Source organism: Pseudophryne corroboree, chromosome 4, assembly GCF_028390025.1.
Source record: "Pseudophryne corroboree isolate aPseCor3 chromosome 4, aPseCor3.hap2, whole genome shotgun sequence".
NCBI classification, from domain to species: domain Eukaryota; kingdom Metazoa; phylum Chordata; class Amphibia; order Anura; family Myobatrachidae; genus Pseudophryne; species Pseudophryne corroboree.
Genome location: NC_086447.1, coordinates 946,786,014 through 946,806,005, shown reverse-complemented (window position 1 = coordinate 946,806,005; position 19,992 = coordinate 946,786,014). Strand labels below are relative to the sequence as shown.

General features: G+C 54.2%; 1 protein-coding gene across 1 annotated transcript in view; it reads right to left on the bottom strand.

The window, feature by feature from the left end:
- The window catches only part of C4H1orf115 (chromosome 4 C1orf115 homolog), a 95,105-nt gene that overhangs the window by 61,185 nt on the left and 13,928 nt on the right, over positions 1-19,992 (bottom strand). The window contains exon 2 of the mRNA XM_063919435.1: positions 18,984-19,748. Within this exon, the coding sequence (XP_063775505.1) occupies positions 18,984-19,748 (765 nt within the window). The remainder of the gene's footprint in view (positions 1-18,983; positions 19,749-19,992) is intronic.

The following is a 19,992-nucleotide window of genomic DNA, read 5'->3' as shown; positions in this document are numbered from 1 at the left end:
GCCAGATACACATGCCCCCAGAGTGCCAGATACACATGCCCCCAGAGTGCCAGATATTCCGACCAGAGTGCCAGATATGCCTCTACTTTGCTAGATACACATGACCCCAGAGTGCCAGATATGCCCCCAGAGTGCCAGATACACATGACCCCAGAGTGCCAGATATGCCCCCAGAGTGTCAGATACACATGACCCCAGAGTGCCAGATATGCCCATACTTTGCTAGATTCACATGCCCCCAGAGTGCCAGATACACATGCCCCCAGAGTGCCAGATATGCCCATACTTTGCCAGATACACATGCCCCCAGAGTGCCAGATATGCCCATACTTTGCTAGATTCACATGCCCCCAGAGTGCCAGATACACATGCCCCCACCTATCCAGATATGCCCCTACTTTGCCAGATACACATGCCCCCAGAGTGCCAGATATGCCCCACAGTGCCAGATATGTCCGTACTTTGCTAGATACACATGCCCCCAGAGTGCCAGATACACATGCCCCCAGAGTGCCAGATACACATGCCCCCAGAGTGCCAGATACACATGCCCCCAGAGTGCCAGATATGACCCCAGAGTGCCATATACACATGACCCCAGAGTGCCAGATATGCCCCCAGAGTGCCAGATACACATGACCACAGAGTGCTAGATACGCCCCCAGAGTGCCAGATACACATGCCCCCAGAATGCCAGATATTCCGACCAGAGTGCCAGATATGCCCCTACTTTGCCAGATACACATGCCCCCAGAGTGCCAGATACACATGCCCCCAGAGTGCCAGATACACATGCCCCCAGAGTGCCAGATACACATGCCCCCAGAGTGCCAGATACATATGCCCCCAGAGTTCCAGATATGCCCCCAGAATGCCAGATACACATGCCCCCAGAGTGCCAGATATGCCCCCAGAGTGCCAGATACACATGCCCCCAGAGTGCCAGATATGCCCCTACTTTGCCAGATACACATGCCCCCCACCGAGCCAGATATGCCCCACAGTGCCAGATATGCTCCTACTTTGCTAGATACACATGCGCCCACAGTGCCAGATACACATGCTCCCACAGTGCCAGATACACATGCCCCCAGAGTGCCAGATACACATGCCCCCACAGTGCCAGATACACATGCCCCCACAGTGCCAGATACACATGCCCCCAGAGTGCCAGATATGCCCCCCAGAGTGCAAGATATGCCCCCCAGAGTGCCAGATACACATGCCCCCAGAGTGCCAGATATGCCCCCCCAGAGTGCCAGATACACATGCCCCCAGAGTGCCAGATATGCCCCCCAGAGTGCCAGATACACATGCCCCCAGAGTGCCAGATATGCCCCCACAGTGCCAGATATGCCCCTACTTTGCCAGATACACATGCCCCCAGAGTGCCAGATATTCTGACCAGAGTGCCAGATATGCCCCTACTTTGCCAGATACACATGCCCCCAGAGTGCCAGATATGCCCATACTTTGCTAGATACACATGCCCCCAGAGTGCCAGATATTCCGACCAGAGTGCCAGATATGCCCCTACATTGCTAGATACACATGCCCCCAGAGTGCCAGATATTCCGACCAGAGTGCCAGATATGCCCCTACTTTGCCAGATACACATGCCCCCAGAGTGCCAGATACACATGCCCCCAGAGTGCCAGATACACATGCCCCCAGAGTGCCAGATACACATGCTCCCAGAGTGCCAGATACACATGACCCCAGAGTGCCAGATACACATGCCCCCAGAGTGCCAGATACACATGACCCCAGAATGCCAGATATGCCCCGAGAGTGCCAGATACACATGCCCCCAGAGTGCCAGATACACATGCCCTCAGAGTGCCAGATACACATGCCCTCAGAGTGCCAGATATGCCGCAGCAGTGCAACTCACCGCACTGTCGTCGTCTTCTTCTGCTTCTTTTGCTGCTGCTGCTGGGGAGAGGAGAGCACAGCACGTGGCCCTCCTGCCCTCAGTATGGTCTCCACGTCCTCCTGTGGCGGCGTCCCGTATTTTAGCTCTGGCGCCGGTCCGCGAGCCAATCAGATGTGAAGGGGAGAAGAATTTTTGCCTTTTATGTTCCAGTTTGATTAATTCTAATATATTGTAAGTTGCAAATGCGGGAACATGCCGTTTTACTGACCATTGTTTATACATGTTTCCTACAACTATTGGGGCAGATGTATTAAGCCTGGAGAAGTGATAAACCAGTGATAAGTGCAAGATGATAACGCGCCAGCCAATCAGCTCCAATATGTAAATTTACAGTTAGAAGCTGATTGGCTGGTGCGTTATCATCTTACACTTATCACTGCTTTATCACTTCTCCAGGCTTAATACATCTGCCCCATATTTGAGACTTCCATTATGGCCTTGTGACGATATGGGCCCTCATTCCGAGTTGATCGCTCGGTATTTTTCATCGCATCGCAGTGAAATTCCGCTTAGTACGCATGCGCAATATTCGCACTGCGACTGCGCCAAGTAATTTTACAATGGAGATAGTATTTTTACTCACGGCTTTTTCATCGCTCCGGCGATCGTAATGTGATTGACAGGAAATGGGTGTTACTGGGCGGAAACAGGCCGTTTTATGGGCGTGCGGGAAAAAACGCTACCGTTTCCGGAAAAAACGCAGGAGTGGCCGGGGAAACGGGGGAGTGTCTGGGCGAACGCTGGGTGTGTTTGTGACGTCAAAACAGGAACGACAAGCACTGAACTGATCGCACAGGCAGAGTAAGTCTGAAGCTACTCTGAAACTGCTAAGTAGTTAGTAATCGCAATATTGCGAATACATCGGTCGCAATTTTAAGAAGCTAAGATTCACTCCCAGTAGGCGGCGGCTTAGCGTGTGTAACTCTGCTAAAATCGCCTTGCGAGCGATCAACTCGGAATGAGGGCCATTGTTCATTGCGTCTGTATACTGGAACGGTTTCTCTAGTTGTACATATGATGCTTCAATAAAAAAAAACCTGAAAGGTCAGCTGATCTGCAGAAACCAGAGCCGAATTAACGGCCGGGCGGAAGTGGCGCTCGTCCCGGGGCCCCCGCACACTGGCCCTCATTCCGAGTTGATCGCTCGCAAGGCGAATTTAGCAGAGTTGCTCACGCTAAGCCTACTGGGAGTGTATCTTAGCTTCTTAAAATTGCGACCGATGTATTCGCAATATTGCGATTCCAAACTACTTAGCAGTTTCAGTGTAGCTTCAGACTTACTCGGCATCTGCGATCAGTTCAGTGCTTGTCGTTCCTGTTTTGACGTCACAAACACACCCAGCGTTCGCCCAGACACTCCCCCGTTTCTCCGGCCACTCCTGCGTTTTTTCCGGAAACGGTAGCGTTTTTTCCCGCACGCCCATAAAACGGCCTGTTTCCGCCAAGTAACACCCATTTCCTGTCAATCACATTACGATCGCCGGAGCGATGAAAAAGCCGTGAGTAAAAATACTATCTCCATTGTAAAATTACTTGGCGCAGTCGCAGTGCGAATATTGCGCATGCGTACTAAGCGGAATTTCACTGCGATGCGATGAAAAATACAGAGCGAACGACTCGGAATGAGGGCCCCTGTCCTCACAACTGCAAAAAAACCCATTGGAGTAGGAGTACAGCATTTACCTGTCTCCTCTCCGTCCTCCATTACAGCTGCGGCCGCCGAGGAGCTTCACCCATGAGGCTCTTGTATAGAAACTGGGGAAACAGATGTGCTGGGGGGCACGAGGCAAGCTGTGATACATCCTGAGGTAAAACGTCAGAGTAGGTGCCCCTGTCTGCTTATTCTTGCTTTTGTTAGACATAAGGAGTGTACACACACAATGGGCACGATTCGATTCGATGACAATTGAATAGCGCTAGGAATTAGTTCCCGGGGCTATTCAATACCGTGTCATGTGACACCCAACGATGGTGTGCCGGCGCAATGCTGATTTCTACCCTTAGCACGGCGGAAACAGCATCGCGGCAGGCACTTAAGATGGAGAATGCTGGTTTGCCCGACAAAACACCCTGCTTAGTCCGGGAGAATGGGCATTCTCCGACTTTCCACTGTGCTGTATTGAATAGCACCGGGAGCTAATTCCCAGCGATCTTCATCTGTCATCTAATTAAATTGAACCCAATATGGTAATGTGCAGCACGTAACAGGAACAATATGTGACAAGGAGCTCACACAAATACAATATACAGTAATGTGTGGCAGAGTAAACCCAATACACACCAGTATTAGGGGGTCACTTAGTGAGAGGAAAACAGGTACAGGAACAGCAATTATATACCGCGAGCGAGCGTGAGAGAGAGAGAGAGAAATAAGCATACAATGCAGAATGATAGCTACATGGCCACGTGGACGAGGCTGGTAGGATGCCGCGCTGTGTATAACCTGCTCTGTGGAGAAGTATACCGGTAGACTCAGCCCGCCACTCCAGCGTCTCTGGTGAGTGAGAATTAGTACAGGACGGGTAGACTGCAGTGGAATGGCACCCTGGGCCAGGGGAAGGCCGCTGGGGTAGCGCTGCCCTCCCCATGCTGACCACCAGCTCTCCTGGCCTGTAATAGGTCACCAGCACCAGTGTACGGCCGTGGGTACACTTAACAGACCTGGAGCACGTCAGCACCGGCGCTCCGTCCGTCTGGCGCAGTCCTGTGTGTCTCCTGTGCCTCTGCCAGTGGGGGTGTCGCGGCCCGGTGCACTGGCGTCCAGGTGCTGTCTGCTCAAGAAAAAGTTTAAATATTAAAGAAAAAATGAATAAAGATTGAGAAGCTTGGGCTGCACGCTGCAAACTGAAGTGCCTGAGCATGGGGGCAGGGCATGAGGGGAGAGGAGCCCAGTACATCCTGGGAGACTCACAAGCTTTGCTGTTCCGTGCCAGTCCTGGTCGCCTCCTGCCATACCCAAGGTTAACCCTGTGGATACCATGAACCCTGAAGAAGAAATATACTTATCACGTCTGCTATGGCCACCCTGTGCCTTTCCAGCTCCTGTTAAACTACAAGTCCCAGCATGCGCTGCCACAGTTATGCTATTATGGAATGCTCAAACTGTGCCAGGACATGCTGGGAGGTGTAGTTTCACAGAGCATTCACTCCAGGTCATCAGTAGCCCTCTATGGCGCCTCAAGCGGTCTGCGTCGCCTTACAAAGTACATAAGCAGAAACATTGCAGAAAAAAGCCTTACAGTACAAAACATGGGCACAGATAAATATACAGATGTGGCCTCAAAACGCCATGCACCGCGAGATGCCTGGCGTGCGTGAGCAGCCAAGCGCGGTACATGCAGCCGCAGTCACGCACGGTATATGCAGCCGCAGTCACCCACGGTATATAGAATAAAATTGATATAGTTTGCTGCGCTGTGAAGAAAAAGCTGCTCAGATTGTTTATTGGTGATTGTTAGAATTATTGTTGAACCGAGCGCTTATGTGTGCTAATGCGTAGTGTTCTGCAAAAATACTATGTAAAAATAAAAATGAAATGTGGAAATGAAATAATAAAATAAGAGCTCTGCCCTACTACAAGACTACACGAGAAGCTCCTGCTCCGCCCTACTACAAGACTACACGAGAAGCTCCTGCTGCTGCTCCGCCCTACTACAAGACTACACGAGAAGCTCCTGCTGCTGCTCCGCCCTACTACAAGACTACACGAGGAGCTCCTGCTCCGCCCTACTACAAGACTACACGAGGAGCTCCTGCTGCTGCTCCGCCCTACTACAAGACTACACGAGAAGCTCCTGCTGCTGCTCCGCCCTACTACAAGACTACACGAGGAGCTCCTGCTCCGCCCTACTACAAGACTACACGAGGAGCTCCTGCTGCTGCTCCGCCCTACTACAAGACTACACGAGGAGCTCCTGCTGCTGCTCCGCCCTACTACAAGACTACACGAGGAGCTCCTGCTGCTGCTCCGCCCTACTACAAGACTACACGAGGAGCTCCAGCTGCTGCTCCGCCCTACTACAAGACTACACGAGAAGCTCCTGCTGCTGCTCCGCCCTACTACAAGACTACACGAGGAGCTCCTGCTGCTGCTCCGCCCTACTACAAGACTACACGAGGAGCTCCTGCTGCTGCTCCGCCCTACTACAAGACTACACGAGAAGCTCCTGCTGCTGCTCCGCCCTACTACAAGACTACACGAGGAGCTCCTGCTGCTGCTCCGCCCTTCTACAAGACTACACGAGAAGCTCCTGCTGCTGCTCCGCCCTACTACAAGACTACACGAGGAGCTCCTGCTGCTGCTCCGCCCTACTACAAGGCTACACGAGGAGCTCCTGCTGCTGCTCCGCCCTACTACAAGACTACACGAGGAGCTCCTGCTACTGCTCCGCCCTACTACAAGACTACACGAGGAGCTCCTGCTGCTGCTCCGCCCTACTACAAGACTACACGAGGAGCTCCTGCTGCTGCTCCGCCCTACTACAAGACTACACGAGGAGCTCCTGCTGCTGCTCCGCCCTACTACAAGACTACACGAGGAGCTCCTGCTGCTGCTCCGCCCTACTACAAGACTACCCGAGGAGCTCCTGCTTCGCCCTACAAGACTACACGAGGAGCTCCTGCTCCGCCCTACTACAAGACTACACGAGGAGCTCCTGCTGCTGCTCCGCCCTACTACAAGACTACACGAGGAGCTCCTGCTGCTGCTCCGCCCTACTACAAGACTACACGAGAAGCTCCTGCTGCTGCTCCGCCCTACTACAAGACTACACGAGGAGCTCCTGCTGCTGCTCCGCCCTACTACAAGACTACACGAGGAGCTCCTGCTGCTGCTCCGCCCTACTACAAGACTACACGAGGAGCTCCTGCTGCTGCTCCGCCCTACTACAAGACTACACGAGGAGCTCCTGCTGCTGCTCCGCCCTACTACAAGACTACACGAGGAGCTCCTGCTGCTGCTCCGCCCTAATACAAGACTACACGAGGAGCTCCTGCTCCGCCCTACTACAAGACTACACGAGGAGCTCCTGCTGCTGCTCCGCCCTACTACAAGACTACACGAGAAGCTCCTGCTGCTGCTCCGCCCTACTACAAGACTACACGAGGAGCTCCTGCTGCTGCTCCGCCCTACTACAAGACTACACGAGAAGCTCCTGCTCCGCCCTACTACAAGACTACACGAGAAGCTCCTGCTGCTGCTCCGCCCTACTACAAGACTACACGAGGAGCTCCTGCTGCTGCTCCGCCCTACTACAAGACTACACGAGGAGCTCCTGCTGCTGCTCCGCCCTACTACAAGACTACACGAGGAGCTCCTGCTGCTGCTCCGCCCTACTACAAGAATACACGAGAAGCTCCTGCTGCTGCTCCGCCCTACTACAAGACTACACGAGGAGCTCCTGCTGCTGCTCCGCCCTAATACAAGACTACACGAGGAGCTCCTGCTCCGCCCTACTACAAGACTACACGAGAAGCTCCTGCTCCGCCCTACTACAAGACTACACGAGAAGCTCCTGCTGCTGCTCCGCCCTACTACAAGACTACACGAGGAGCTCCTGCTGCTGCTCCGCCCTACTACAAGACTACACGAGGAGCTCCTGCTGCTGCTCCGCCCTACTACAAGACTACACGAGGAGCTCCTGCTGCTGCTCCGCCCTACTACAAGACTACACGAGAAGCTCATGCTGCTGCTCCGCCCTACTACAAGACTACACGAGGAGCTCCTGCTGCTGCTCCGCCCTACTACAAGACTACACGAGAAGCTCCTGCTCCGCCCTACTACAAGACTACACGAGAAGCTCCTGCTGCTGCTCCGCCCTACTACAAGACTACACGAGAAGCTCCTGCTGCTGCTCCGCCCTACTACAAGACTACACGAGGAGCTCCTGCTGCTGCTCCGCCCTACTACAAGACTACACGAGGAGCTCCTGCTGCTGCTCCGCCCTACTACAAGACTACACGAGGAGCTCCTGCTGCTGCTCCGCCCTACTACAAGACTACACGAGAAGCTCCAGCTGCTGCTCCGCCCTACTACAAGACTACACGAGAAGCTCCTGCTGCTGCTCCGCCCTACTGCAAGACTACACGAGGAGCTCCTGCTGCTGCTCCGCCCTACTACAAGACTACACGAGGAGCTCCTGCTGCTGCCCCGCCCTACTACAAGACTACACGAGGAGCTCCTGCTGCTGCTCCGCCCTACTACAAGACTACACGAGAAGCTCCTGCTGCTGCTCCGCCCTACTACAAGACTACACGAGAAGCTCCTGCTGCTGCTCCGCCCTACTACAAGACTACACGAGAAGCTCCTGCTGCTGCTCCGCCCTACTGCAAGACTACACGAGGAGCTCCTTCTGCTGCTCCGCCCTACTACAAGACTACACGAGAAGCTCCTGCTGCTGCTCCGCCCTACTACAAGACTACACGAGAAGCTCCTGCTGCTGCTCCGCCCTACTACAAGACTACACGAGAAGCTCCTGCTGCTGCTCCGCCCTACTACAAGACTACACGAGAAGCTCCTGCTGCTGCTCCGCCCTACTACAAGACTACACGAGGAGCTCCTGCTGCTGCTCCGCCCTACTACAAGACTACACGAGGAGCTCCTGCTGCTGCTCCGCCCTACTACAAGACTACACGAGGAGCTCCTGCTGCTGCTCCGCCCTACTACAAGACTACACGAGAAGCTCCTGCTGCTGCTCCGCCCTACTACAAGACTACACGAGAAGCTCCTGCTCCGCCCTACTACAAGACTACACGAGGAGCTCCTGCTTCTGCTCCGCCCTACTACAAGACTACACGAGGAGCTCCTGCTGCTGCTCCGCCCTAATACAAGACTACACGAGGAGCTCCTGCTCCGCCCTACTACAAGACTACACGAGGAGCTCCTGCTGCTGCTCCGCCCTACTACAAGACTACACGAGAAGCTCCTGCTCCGCCCTACTACAAGACTACACGAGGAGCTCCTGCTGCTGCTCCGCCCTACTAAAAGACTACACGAGAAGCTCCTGCTGCTGCTCCGCCCTACTACAAGACTACACGAGAAGCTCCTGCTGCTGCTCCGCCCTACTACAAGACTACACGAGGAGCTCCTGCTGCTGCTCCGCCCTACTACAAGACTACACGAGAAGCTCCTGCTGCTGCTCCGCCCTACTACAAGACTACACGAGAAGCTCCTGCTGCTGCTCCACCCTACTACAAGACTACACGAGAAGCTCCTGCTGCTGCTCCGCCCTACTACAAGACTACACGAGGAGCTCCTGCTGCTGCTCCGCCCTACTACAAGACTACACGAGGAGCTCCTGCTCCGCCCTACTACAAGACTACACGAGGAGCTCCTGCTGCTACTCCGCCCTACTACAAGACTACACGAGGAGCTCCTGCTGCTGCTCCGCCCTACTACAAGACTACACGAGGAGCTCCTGCTGCTACTCCGCCCTACTACAAGACTACACGAGGAGCTCCTGCTGCTGCTCCGCCCTACTACAAGACTACACGAGGAGCTCCTGCTCCGCCCTACTACAAGACTACACGAGGAGCTCCTGCTGCTGCTCCGCCCTACTACAAGACTACACGAGGAGCTCCTGCTGCTGCTCCGTCCTACTGCAAGACTACACGAGGAGCTCCTGCTGCTGCTCCGCCCTACTGCAAGACTACACGAGGAGCTCCTTCTGCTGCTCCGCCCTACTACAAGACTACACGAGAAGCTCCTGCTGCTGCTCCGCCCTACTACAAGACTACACGAGAAGCTCCTGTTGCTGCTCCGCCCTACTACAAGACTACACGAGAAGCTCCTGCTGCTGCTCCGCCCTACTACAAGACTACACGAGAAGCTCCTGCTGCTGCTCCGCCCTACTACAAGACTACACGAGAAGCTCCTGCTGCTGCTCCGCCCTACTACAAGACTACACGAGGAGCTCCTGCTGCTGCTCCGCCCTACTACAAGACTACACGAGGAGCTCCTGCTCCGCCCTACTACAAGACAACACGAGGAGCTCCTGCTGCTACTCACCCCTACTACAAGACTACACGAGGAGCTCCTGCTGCTGCTCCGCCCTACTACAAGACTACACGAGGAGCTCCTGCTGCTGCTCCGCCCTACTACAAGACTACACGAGGAGCTCCTGCTGCTGCTCCGCCCTACTACAAGACTACACGAGGAGCTCCTGCTGCTGCTCCGTCCTACTGCAAGACTACACGAGGAGCTCCTGCTGCTGCTCCGCCCTACTACAAGACTACACGAAGAGCTCCTTCTGCTGCTCCGCCCTACTACAAGACTACACGAGGAGCTCCTGCTGCTGCTCCGCCCTACTACAAGACTACACGAGGAGCTCCTGCTGCTGCTCCGCCCTACTGCAAGACTACACGAGGGGCTCCTGCTGCTGCTCTGCCCTACTACAAGACTACACGAGAGGCTCCTGCTGCTGCTCCGCCCTACTACAAGACTACACGAGGGGCTCCTGCTGCTGCTCTGCCCTACTACAAGACTACACGAGGAGCTCCTGCTGCTGCTCCGCCCTACTGCAAGACTACACGAGGGGCTCCTGCTCCGCCCTACTACAAGACTACACGAGGAGCTCCTGCTCCGCCCTACTACAAGACTACACGAGGAGCTCCTGCTCCGCCCTACTACAAGACTACACGAGGAGCTCCTGCTCCGCCCTACTACAAGACTACACGAGAAGCTCCTGCTGCTGCCCCGCCCTACTACAAGACTACACGAGGAGCTCCTGCTGCTGCTCCGCCCTACTACAAGACTACACGAGGAGCTCCTGCTCCGCCCTACTACAAGACTACACGAGAAGCTCCTGCTGCTGCCCCGCCCTACTACAAGACTACACGAGGAGCTCCTGCTGCTGCTCCGCCCTACTACAAGACTACACGAGGAGCTCCTGCTGCTGCTCCGCCCTACTACAAGACTACACGAGAAGCTCCTGCTGCTGCTCCGCCCTACTACAAGACTACACGAGGAGCTCCTGCTGCTGCTCCGCCCTACTGCAAGACTACACGAGGAGCTCCTGCTGCTGCTCCGCCCTACTGCAAGACTACACGAGGAGCTCCTGCTGCTGCTCCGCCCTACTACAAGACTACACGAGGAGCTCCTGCTGCTGCTCCGCCCTACTACAAGACTACACGAGGAGCTCCTGCTGCTGCTCCGCCCTACTACAAGACTACACGAGGAGCTCCTGCTCCGCCCTACTACAAGACTACACGAGGAGCTCCTGCTGCTGCTCCGCCCTACTACAAGACTACACGAGGAGCTCCTGCTCCGCCCTACTACAAGACTACACGAGGGGCTCCTGCTGCTGCTCCGCCCTACTACAAGACTACACGAGGAGCTCCTGCTGCTGCTCCGCCCTACTACAAGACTACACGAGGAGCTCCTGCTGCTGCTCCGCCCTACTACAAGACTACACGAGGAGCTCCTGCTGCTGCTCCGCCCTACTACAAGACTACACGAGGAGCTCCTGCTTCGCCCTACAAGACTACACGAGGAGCTCCTGCTCCGCCCTACTACAAGACTACACGAGGAGCTCCTGCTCCGCCCTACTACAAGACTACACGAGGAGCTCCTGCTCCGCCCTACTACAAGACTACACGAGGAGCTCCTGCTGCTGCTCCGCCCTAATACAAGACTACACGAGGAGCTCCTGCTTCGCCCTACAAGACTACACGAGGAGCTCCTGCTCCGCCCTACTACAAGACTACACGAGGAGCTCCTGCTCCGCCCTACTACAAGACTACACGAGGAGCTCCTGCTGCTGCTCCGCCCTACTACAAGACTACACGAGGAGCTCCTGCTGCTGCTCCGCCCTACTACAAGACTACACGAGAAGCTCCTGCTGCTGCTCCGCCCTACTACAAGACTACACGAGGAGCTCCTGCTCCGCCCTACTACAAGACTACACGAGGAGCTCCTGCTGCTGCTCCGCCCTACTGCAAGACTACACGAGGAGCTCCTGCTGCTGCTCCGCCCTACTGCAAGACTACACGAGGAGCTCCTGCTGCTGCTCCGCCCTACTACAAGACTACACGAGGAGCTCCTGCTGCTGCTCCGCCCTACTACAAGACTACACGAGGAGCTCCTGCTGCTGCTCCGCCCTACTACAAGACTACACGAGGAGCTCCTGCTGCTGCTCCGCCCTACTACAAGACTACACGAGAAGCTCCTGCTGCTGCTCCGCCCTACTACAAGACTACACGAGGAGCTCCTGCTGCTGCTCCGCCCTACTGCAAGACTACACGAGGAGCTCCTGCTGCTGCTCCGCCCTACTGCAAGACTACACGAGGAGCTCCTGCTGCTGCTCCGCCCTACTACAAGACTACACGAGGAGCTCCTGCTGCTGCTCCGCCCTACTACAAGACTACACGAGGAGCTCCTGCTGCTGCTCCGCCCTACTACAAGACTACACGAGGAGCTCCTGCTGCTGCTCCGCCCTACTACAAGACTACACGAGGAGCTCCTGCTCCGCCCTACTACAAGACTACACGAGGAGCTCCTGCTGCTGCCCCGCCCTACCACAAGACTACACAAGGAGCTCCTGCTGCTGCTCCGCCCTACTACAAGACTACACGAGGAGCTCCTGCTGCTGCTCCGCCCTACTACAAGACTACACGAGGAGCTCTTGCTGCTGCTCCGCCCTACTACAAGACTACACGAGGAGCTCCTGCTTCGCCCTACAAGACTACACGAGGAGCTCCTGCTCCGCCCTACTACAAGACTACACGAGGAGCTCCTGCTGCTGCTCCGCCCTAATACAAGACTACACGAGGAGCTCCTGCTTCGCCCTACAAGACTACACGAGGAGCTCCTGGTCCGCCCTACTACAAGACTACACGAGGAGCTCCTGCTCCGCCCTACTACAAGACTACACGAGGAGCTCTTGCTGCTGCTCCGCCCTACTACAAGACTACACGAGGAGCTCCTGCTGCTGCTCCGCCCTACTACAAGACTACACGAGGAGCTCCTGCTGCTGCTCCGCCCTACTACAAGACTACACGAGGAGCTCCTGCTGCTGCTCCGCCCTACTGCAAGACTACACGAGGAGCTCCTGCTGCTGCTCCGCCCTACTACAAGACTACACGAGGAGCTCCTGCTCCGCCCTACTACAAGACTACACGAGGAGCTCCTGCTGCTGCTCCGCCCTACTACAAGACTACACGAGGAGCTCCTGCTGCTGCTCCGCCCTACTGCAAGACTACACGAGGAGCTCCTGCTGCTGCTCCGCCCTACTACAAGACTACACGAGGAGCTCCTGCTGCTGCTCCGCCCTACTGCAAGACTACACGAGGAGCTCCTGCTGCTGCTCCGCCCTACTGCAAGACTACACGAGGAGCTCCTGCTGCTGCTCCGCCCTACTGCAAGACTACACGAGGAGCTCCTGCTGCTGCTCCGCCCTACTACAAGACTACACGAGGAGCTCCTGCTGCTGCTCCGCCCTACTACAAGACTACACGAGGAGCTCCTGCTGCTGCTCCGCCCTACTACAAGACTACACGAGGAGCTCCTGCTGCTGCTCCGCCCTACTACAAGACTACACGAGGAGCTCCTGCTGCTGCTCCGCCCTACTGCAAGACTACACGAGGAGCTCCTGCTGCTGCTCCGCCCTACTGCAAGACTACACGAGGAGCTCCTGCTGCTGCTCCGCCCTACTGCAAGACTACACGAGGAGCTCCTGCTGCTGCTCCGCCCTACTACAAGACTACACGAGGAGCTCCTGCTGCTGCTCCGCCCTACTACAAGACTACACGAGGAGCTCCTGCTGCTGCTCCGCCCTACTACAAGACTACACGAGGAGCTCCTGCTGCTGCTCCGCCCTACTACAAGACTACACGAGGAGCTCCTGCTCCGCCCTACTACAAGACTACACGAGGAGCTCCTGCTGCTGCCCCGCCCTACTACAAGACTACACGAGGAGCTCCTGCTGCTGCTCCGCCCTACTACAAGACTACACGAGGAGCTCCTGCTGCTGCTCCGCCCTACTACAAGACTACACGAGGAGCTCTTGCTGCTGCTCCGCCCTAATACAAGACTACACGAGGAGCTCCTGCTGCTGCTCCGCCCTACTACAAGACTACACGAGGAGCTCCTGCTGCTGCTCCGCCCTACTACAAGACTACACGAGGAGCTCTTGCTGCTGCTCCGCCCTAATACAAGACTACACGAGGAGCTCCTGCTTCGCCCTACAAGACTACACGAGGAGCTCCTGCTCCGCCCTACTACAAGACTACACGAGGAGCTCCTGCTCCGCCCTACTACAAGACTACACGAGGAGCTCCTGCTCCGCCCTACTACAAGACTACACGAGGAGCTCCTGCTGCTGCTCCGCCCTACTACAAGACTACACGAGGAGCTCCTGCTGCTGCTCCGCCCTACTACAAGACTACACGAGGAGCTCCTGCTGCTGCTCCGCCCTACTACAAGACTACACGAGGAGCTCCTGCTGCTGCTCCGCCCTACTGCAAGACTACACGAGGAGCTCCTGCTGCTGCTCCGCCCTACTACAAGACTACACGAGGAGCTCCTGCTCCGCCCTACTACAAGACTACACGAGGAGCTCCTGCTGCTGCTCCGCCCTACTACAAGACTACACGAGGAGCTCCTGCTGCTGCTCCGCCCTACTGCAAGACTACACGAGGAGCTCCTGCTGCTGCTCCGCCCTACTACAAGACTACACGAGGAGCTCCTGCTGCTGCTCCGCCCTACTACAAGACTACACGAGGAGCTCCTGCTGCTGCTCCGCCCTACTGCAAGACTACACGAGGAGCTCCTGCTGCTGCTCCGCCCTACTGCAAGACTACACGAGGAGCTCCTGCTGCTGCTCCGCCCTACTACAAGACTACACGAGGAGCTCCTGCTGCTGCTCCGCCCTACTACAAGACTACACGAGGAGCTCCTGCTGCTGCTCCGCCCTACTACAAGACTACACGAGGAGCTCCTGCTGCTGCTCCGCCCTACTACAAGACTACGCGAGGAGCTCCTGCTGCTGCTCCGCCCTACTGCAAGACTACACGAGGAGCTCCTGCTGCTGCTCCGCCCTACTGCAAGACTACACGAGGAGCTCCTGCTGCTGCTCCGCCCTACTACAAGACTACACGAGGAGCTCCTGCTGCTGCTCCGCCCTACTACAAGACTACACGAGGAGCTCCTGCTGCTGCTCCGCCCTACTACAAGACTACACGAGGAGCTCCTGCTGCTGCTCCGCCCTACTACAAGACTACACGAGGAGCTCCTGCTGCTGCTCCGCCCTACTACAAGACTACACGAGGAGCTCCTGCTGCTGCTCCGCCCTACTACAAGACTACACGAGGAGCTCCTGCTCCGCCCTACTACAAGACTACACGAGGAGCTCCTGCTCCGCCCTACTACAAGACTACACGAGGAGCTCCTGCTGCTGCTCCGCCCTACTACAAGACTACACGAGGAGCTCCTGCTGCTGCTCCGCCCTACTACAAGACTACACGAGGAGCTCCTGCTGCTGCTCCGCCCTACTACAAGACTACACGAGAAGCTCCTGCTGCTGCTCCGCCCTACTACAAGACTACACGAGGAGCTCCTGCTGCTGTTCCGCCCTACTACAAGACTACACGAGGAGCTCCTGCTGCTGCTCTGCCCTACTACAAGACTACACGAGGAGCTCCTGCTGCTGTTCCGCCCTACTACAAGACTACACGAGGAGCTCCTGCTGCTGCTCCGCCCTACTACAAGACTACACGAGGAGCTCCTGCTGCTGCTTGAAGCCTCGTAATTGTTTTGAAATGTGGTGATGTGAGGGCCTTTTATATGATTGGGAGACAAAGAGCTTTTGCCACCAATACCGGAACCTCCAGTCACGCTTGCATCAGAAGAATAGGGTAAGTCAGGGATAGTTATACCCCAGGAGACTGTGCCCTTCTGAATAGGTGTCCTAAAGCTCCAAACAAATTATCTGTAAAGGAGCTGTAAACATTGCACTTCACCCTCATCCCCCCCTTCCCCATTATTAACTTTTCATTTTATTTTATTTTAATTTAATTTTTTATTTTTATTATTTATTTTATTATTATATTTCCACATTTCATTTTTATTTTTACTTAGTATTTTTACAGAACACTACGCATTAGCACACATAAGCGCTCGGTTCAACAAAAATTCTAACAATCACCCACGGTATATGCAGCCGCAGTCACACGCGGTATATGCAGCCGCAGTCACACGCGGTATATGCAGCCGCAGTCACACGCGGTATATGCAGCCGCAGTCACACGCGGTATATGCAGCCGCAGTCACACGCGGTATATGCAGCCGCAGTCACACATGGTCTATACAGTCACACACGGTATATACAGCCGCAGTCACACATGGTATATACAGCCGCAGTCACCCACGGTATATACAGCCGCAGTCACCCACGGTATATACAGCCGCAGTCACCCACGGTATATACAGCCGCAGTCACCCACGGTATATACAGCCGCAGTCACGCACGGTATATACAGCTGCAGCCACATACAGTATATACAGTCACACACGGTATATACAGCCGCAGTCACGCACGGTATATACAGCCACGCACGGTATATACAGCCACAGTCACGCACGGTATATACAGTCACACACAGTATATACAGTCACACTGTATATACAGCCGCAGCCACATACAGTATATACAGTCACACACGGTATACACAGCCGCAGTCACGAGCGGTATATACAGCCGCAGTCACGCACAGTATATACAGCCGCAGTCACGCACGGTATATGCTGCCACAGTCACGCACGAACATGAAACTCTTGGCAACAGGCATGAGAACCCTGGGCATTACGGTGTGTGGCATAACGTGTAAGGGGCAGTACGGTGTGTGGCATAATGTGTAATAGGCATTATGGTGTGTGGCATAATGTTTAATGGGCATTACGATGTGCGGCATAAGTTGTAATAGGCATTATGGTGTGTGGTATAATGTGCACTGGGCATTACAGTGTGTGGCATAATGTGTCTGGGGCATTATGGTGTGTGGCAAAATGTGTAATGGGCATAATGTAGAATGAGCATTATGGTATGTGGCATAATGTGTAATGGGCATTACAGTGTGTGGCATAATGTGTAATGGGCATTACAGTCTGTGGTATAATGTGTCTCAGGCATTACGGTGTGTGGCATAATGCGTAATGGCATTACGGTGTGTGACATAATGTGTAATGGGCATTATGGTGTGTGGTATAATGTGTAATGGGCATTACGGTGTGCGACAATGTGTAATGGGCATTACTGTGTGTGGATTTATGTGTAATGAGCATTACGGTGTGTGGATTTATGTGTAATGAGCATTACGGTGTGTGGTATAATGTGTAATGGGCATTACGGTGTGTGGTATAATGTGTAATGAGCATTACGGTGTGTGGATTTATGTGTAATGAGCATTACGGTGTGTGGATTTATGTGTAATGAGCATTACGGTGTGTGGTATAATGTGTAATGGGCATTATGGTGTGTGGTATAATGTGTAATGAGCATTACGGTGTGTGGATTTATGTGTAATGAGCATTACGGTGTGTGGATTTATGTGTAATGAGCATTACGGTGTGTGGTATAATGTGTAATGGGCATTACGGTGTGTGGTATAATGTGTAATGGGCATTATGTTGTGCGGCATAATGTGTAATGGGCATTACAGTGTGTGGATTTGTGTGTAATGGGCATTACGGTGTGTGGATTTATGTGTAATGGGCATATACATAAGGTGCTGCCATATTCATACATATCCATGTTTTCCACTTACATGCAGCTGTTAGGGACCCTCAGTTAATGGTTTTCACAATGGTAACGTGATCAGCAATAACAGGTGATTCACCTGTGTAACGTAATCTGTTTATTTCAGGATGAGGACAAATTCCAGGTTTCAGAGCTCAGATTAAGGGTGGTATCCTATTAGCCGCAATAACGTGATCTGCAATTGCGGCTAATGTTATCGCACCCAGCGTGCTCCCATTTATTGCACATAGGGGGATATCCAATTAGCCCCTTGTCCCGCCGGGGGCTAGCTAATTATTCCCGATAAACCGGGGCACGCTCCGGCTTATCGGAAATTTTGTTTCACCTGCCTCCGTCAGGCAAAGCAGAATCCCCGGAAACAGAAGAAAAAGGTCTGTTTCACCCGAAAACACACAGGTTTTACTGAACCTGTGTGTTTTCGGGAGAAAGGTTTTTTGTTTGTTTTTTTACACGCGATTTAACAGGATAGCATGTAAAAAAAATAATTGGTGAAACATCGGAAAAAAGTCAGATAAACGGACGTTTTTCGGACCCGATGTTTTAACGGGGATAATTGGATATCCCCCTAAGTCCTATTCCGAAACGGCGATAACAGGATTCGCACGATAATTCTAGCTGGCAAAAGCGATAAGTATAGGAGAAAATTGGGAAATCTGCCTGTACCTCCCAAAAAGCAAAACTAATAAAAGGAAAACATTATAGAAGTCTATTATTGGTTATACAAAAAGTATTTAGTGTATTTAAGATAAGCGCAGGGGCCGTTATATGCATTTTTTTTTATAAGTGTTAAAAAAATAATAGAAATAATTTTTTCACAGCAAAATAAGCGCAGTCATTAAATGTGGGGTACATAAAATGGGTATAAGTATATATTAACGTCATTTTTGGGGACTTTAAAAAAAGTGGAAACATTATTCCCACCTGCAAGTCTAAAAACACTTGTCCAACTTATACCGCACCCAATATACCTGTCCATACCTTGTACCCCAATTTATCACTTTGCATTTGTTTTGACCCCCCAAAGTGACGTCATTATAAGATAATTACAAATAATTTAAAGCTTCTAAGTGCCTCATTTAGTCATTCAGGGGTGTCCAAGGGGTTCTGAACCTGCACAACTTACTGTATCACCAGCTGGTGAAGAGAAACCCGCGATAAGCCTCTGGAGACTTATCGCTGAGAATAGGATACCATACCGCCACTCTTACTGATTATCCGCACCAGGGTCACACGGCACAAAGATCACTACAAGACCCAGCATTCCCTGGAGGCTGCAGAAGAGGGGTATGGGGTCTCACCTTGGCATATTTCCTGACTTTCTGCTTCCTCTTGTACTGCTTGTCCTCCTTACTCTCCACCTCCTCCTCCAGGGGCTCATACCTGTCTGGTAGCGGACACAGGTGCACCTTCTTACGGCTCCTCTTCTCTGCAGATCCCCGGGGCTCCGGCTGGCAGCTGCCCCCTCTCTCCTGCACCTTCTCAGGGCTCCTCTTCTCTGCAGATCCCCGGGGCTCCGGCTGGCAGCTGCCACCTCTCTCCTGCACCTTCTCAGGGCTCCTCTTCTCTGCAGATCCCCGGGGCTCCGGCTGGCAGCTGCCCCCTCTCTCCTGCACCTTCTCATGGCTCCTCTTCTCTGCAGATCCCCGGGGCTCCGGCTGGCAGCTGCCCCCCTCTCTCCTGCACCTTCTCAGGGCTCCTCTTCTCTGCAGATCCCCGGGGCTCCAGCTGGCAGTTGCCCCCTCTCTCCTGCACCTTCTCAGGGCTCCTCTTCTCTGCAGATCCCCGGGGCTCTGGCTGGCAGCTGCCCCCTCTCTCCTGCACCTTCTCAGGGCTCCTTTTCTCTGCAGATCCCCGGGGCTCCGGCTGGCAGCTGCCCTCTTTCTCCTCCTCCTTCTCGGGGTGCAGCTTTCTGTATTTGTTTCTCCTGCCCCTAGTTTTGTTGCGCCCCATTCTGCCAGGTACCCCTGCCTGAGACCTGCTGCCCCTGCCCTATGTAGGCCAGGTGTCAGTCTTTCTGCCCCTGTGCAGGTGAATGTGACACAAGTAACAATTAATGGACTTTGCTACAAAGTGACTGCTGCGTGCATAGGAATGCTCTGCTCTCTATCGCCAACCAGTGGCCGCTCTCCGACACTGCAGCTTCCAGCATTTCCTCCTACACTATGTTTTCTCCAGTGACTGGGCTGACTCCAGTTCCAGACTGGTTTGGGTCGGAGCACAGAGAGGGGGGTCTCCCGCTCATTGTTCTCTTAGACATGGTTTATTTTCTTTACCTTTTCCAGGATATCCCCCTCATTGCCAGATGAT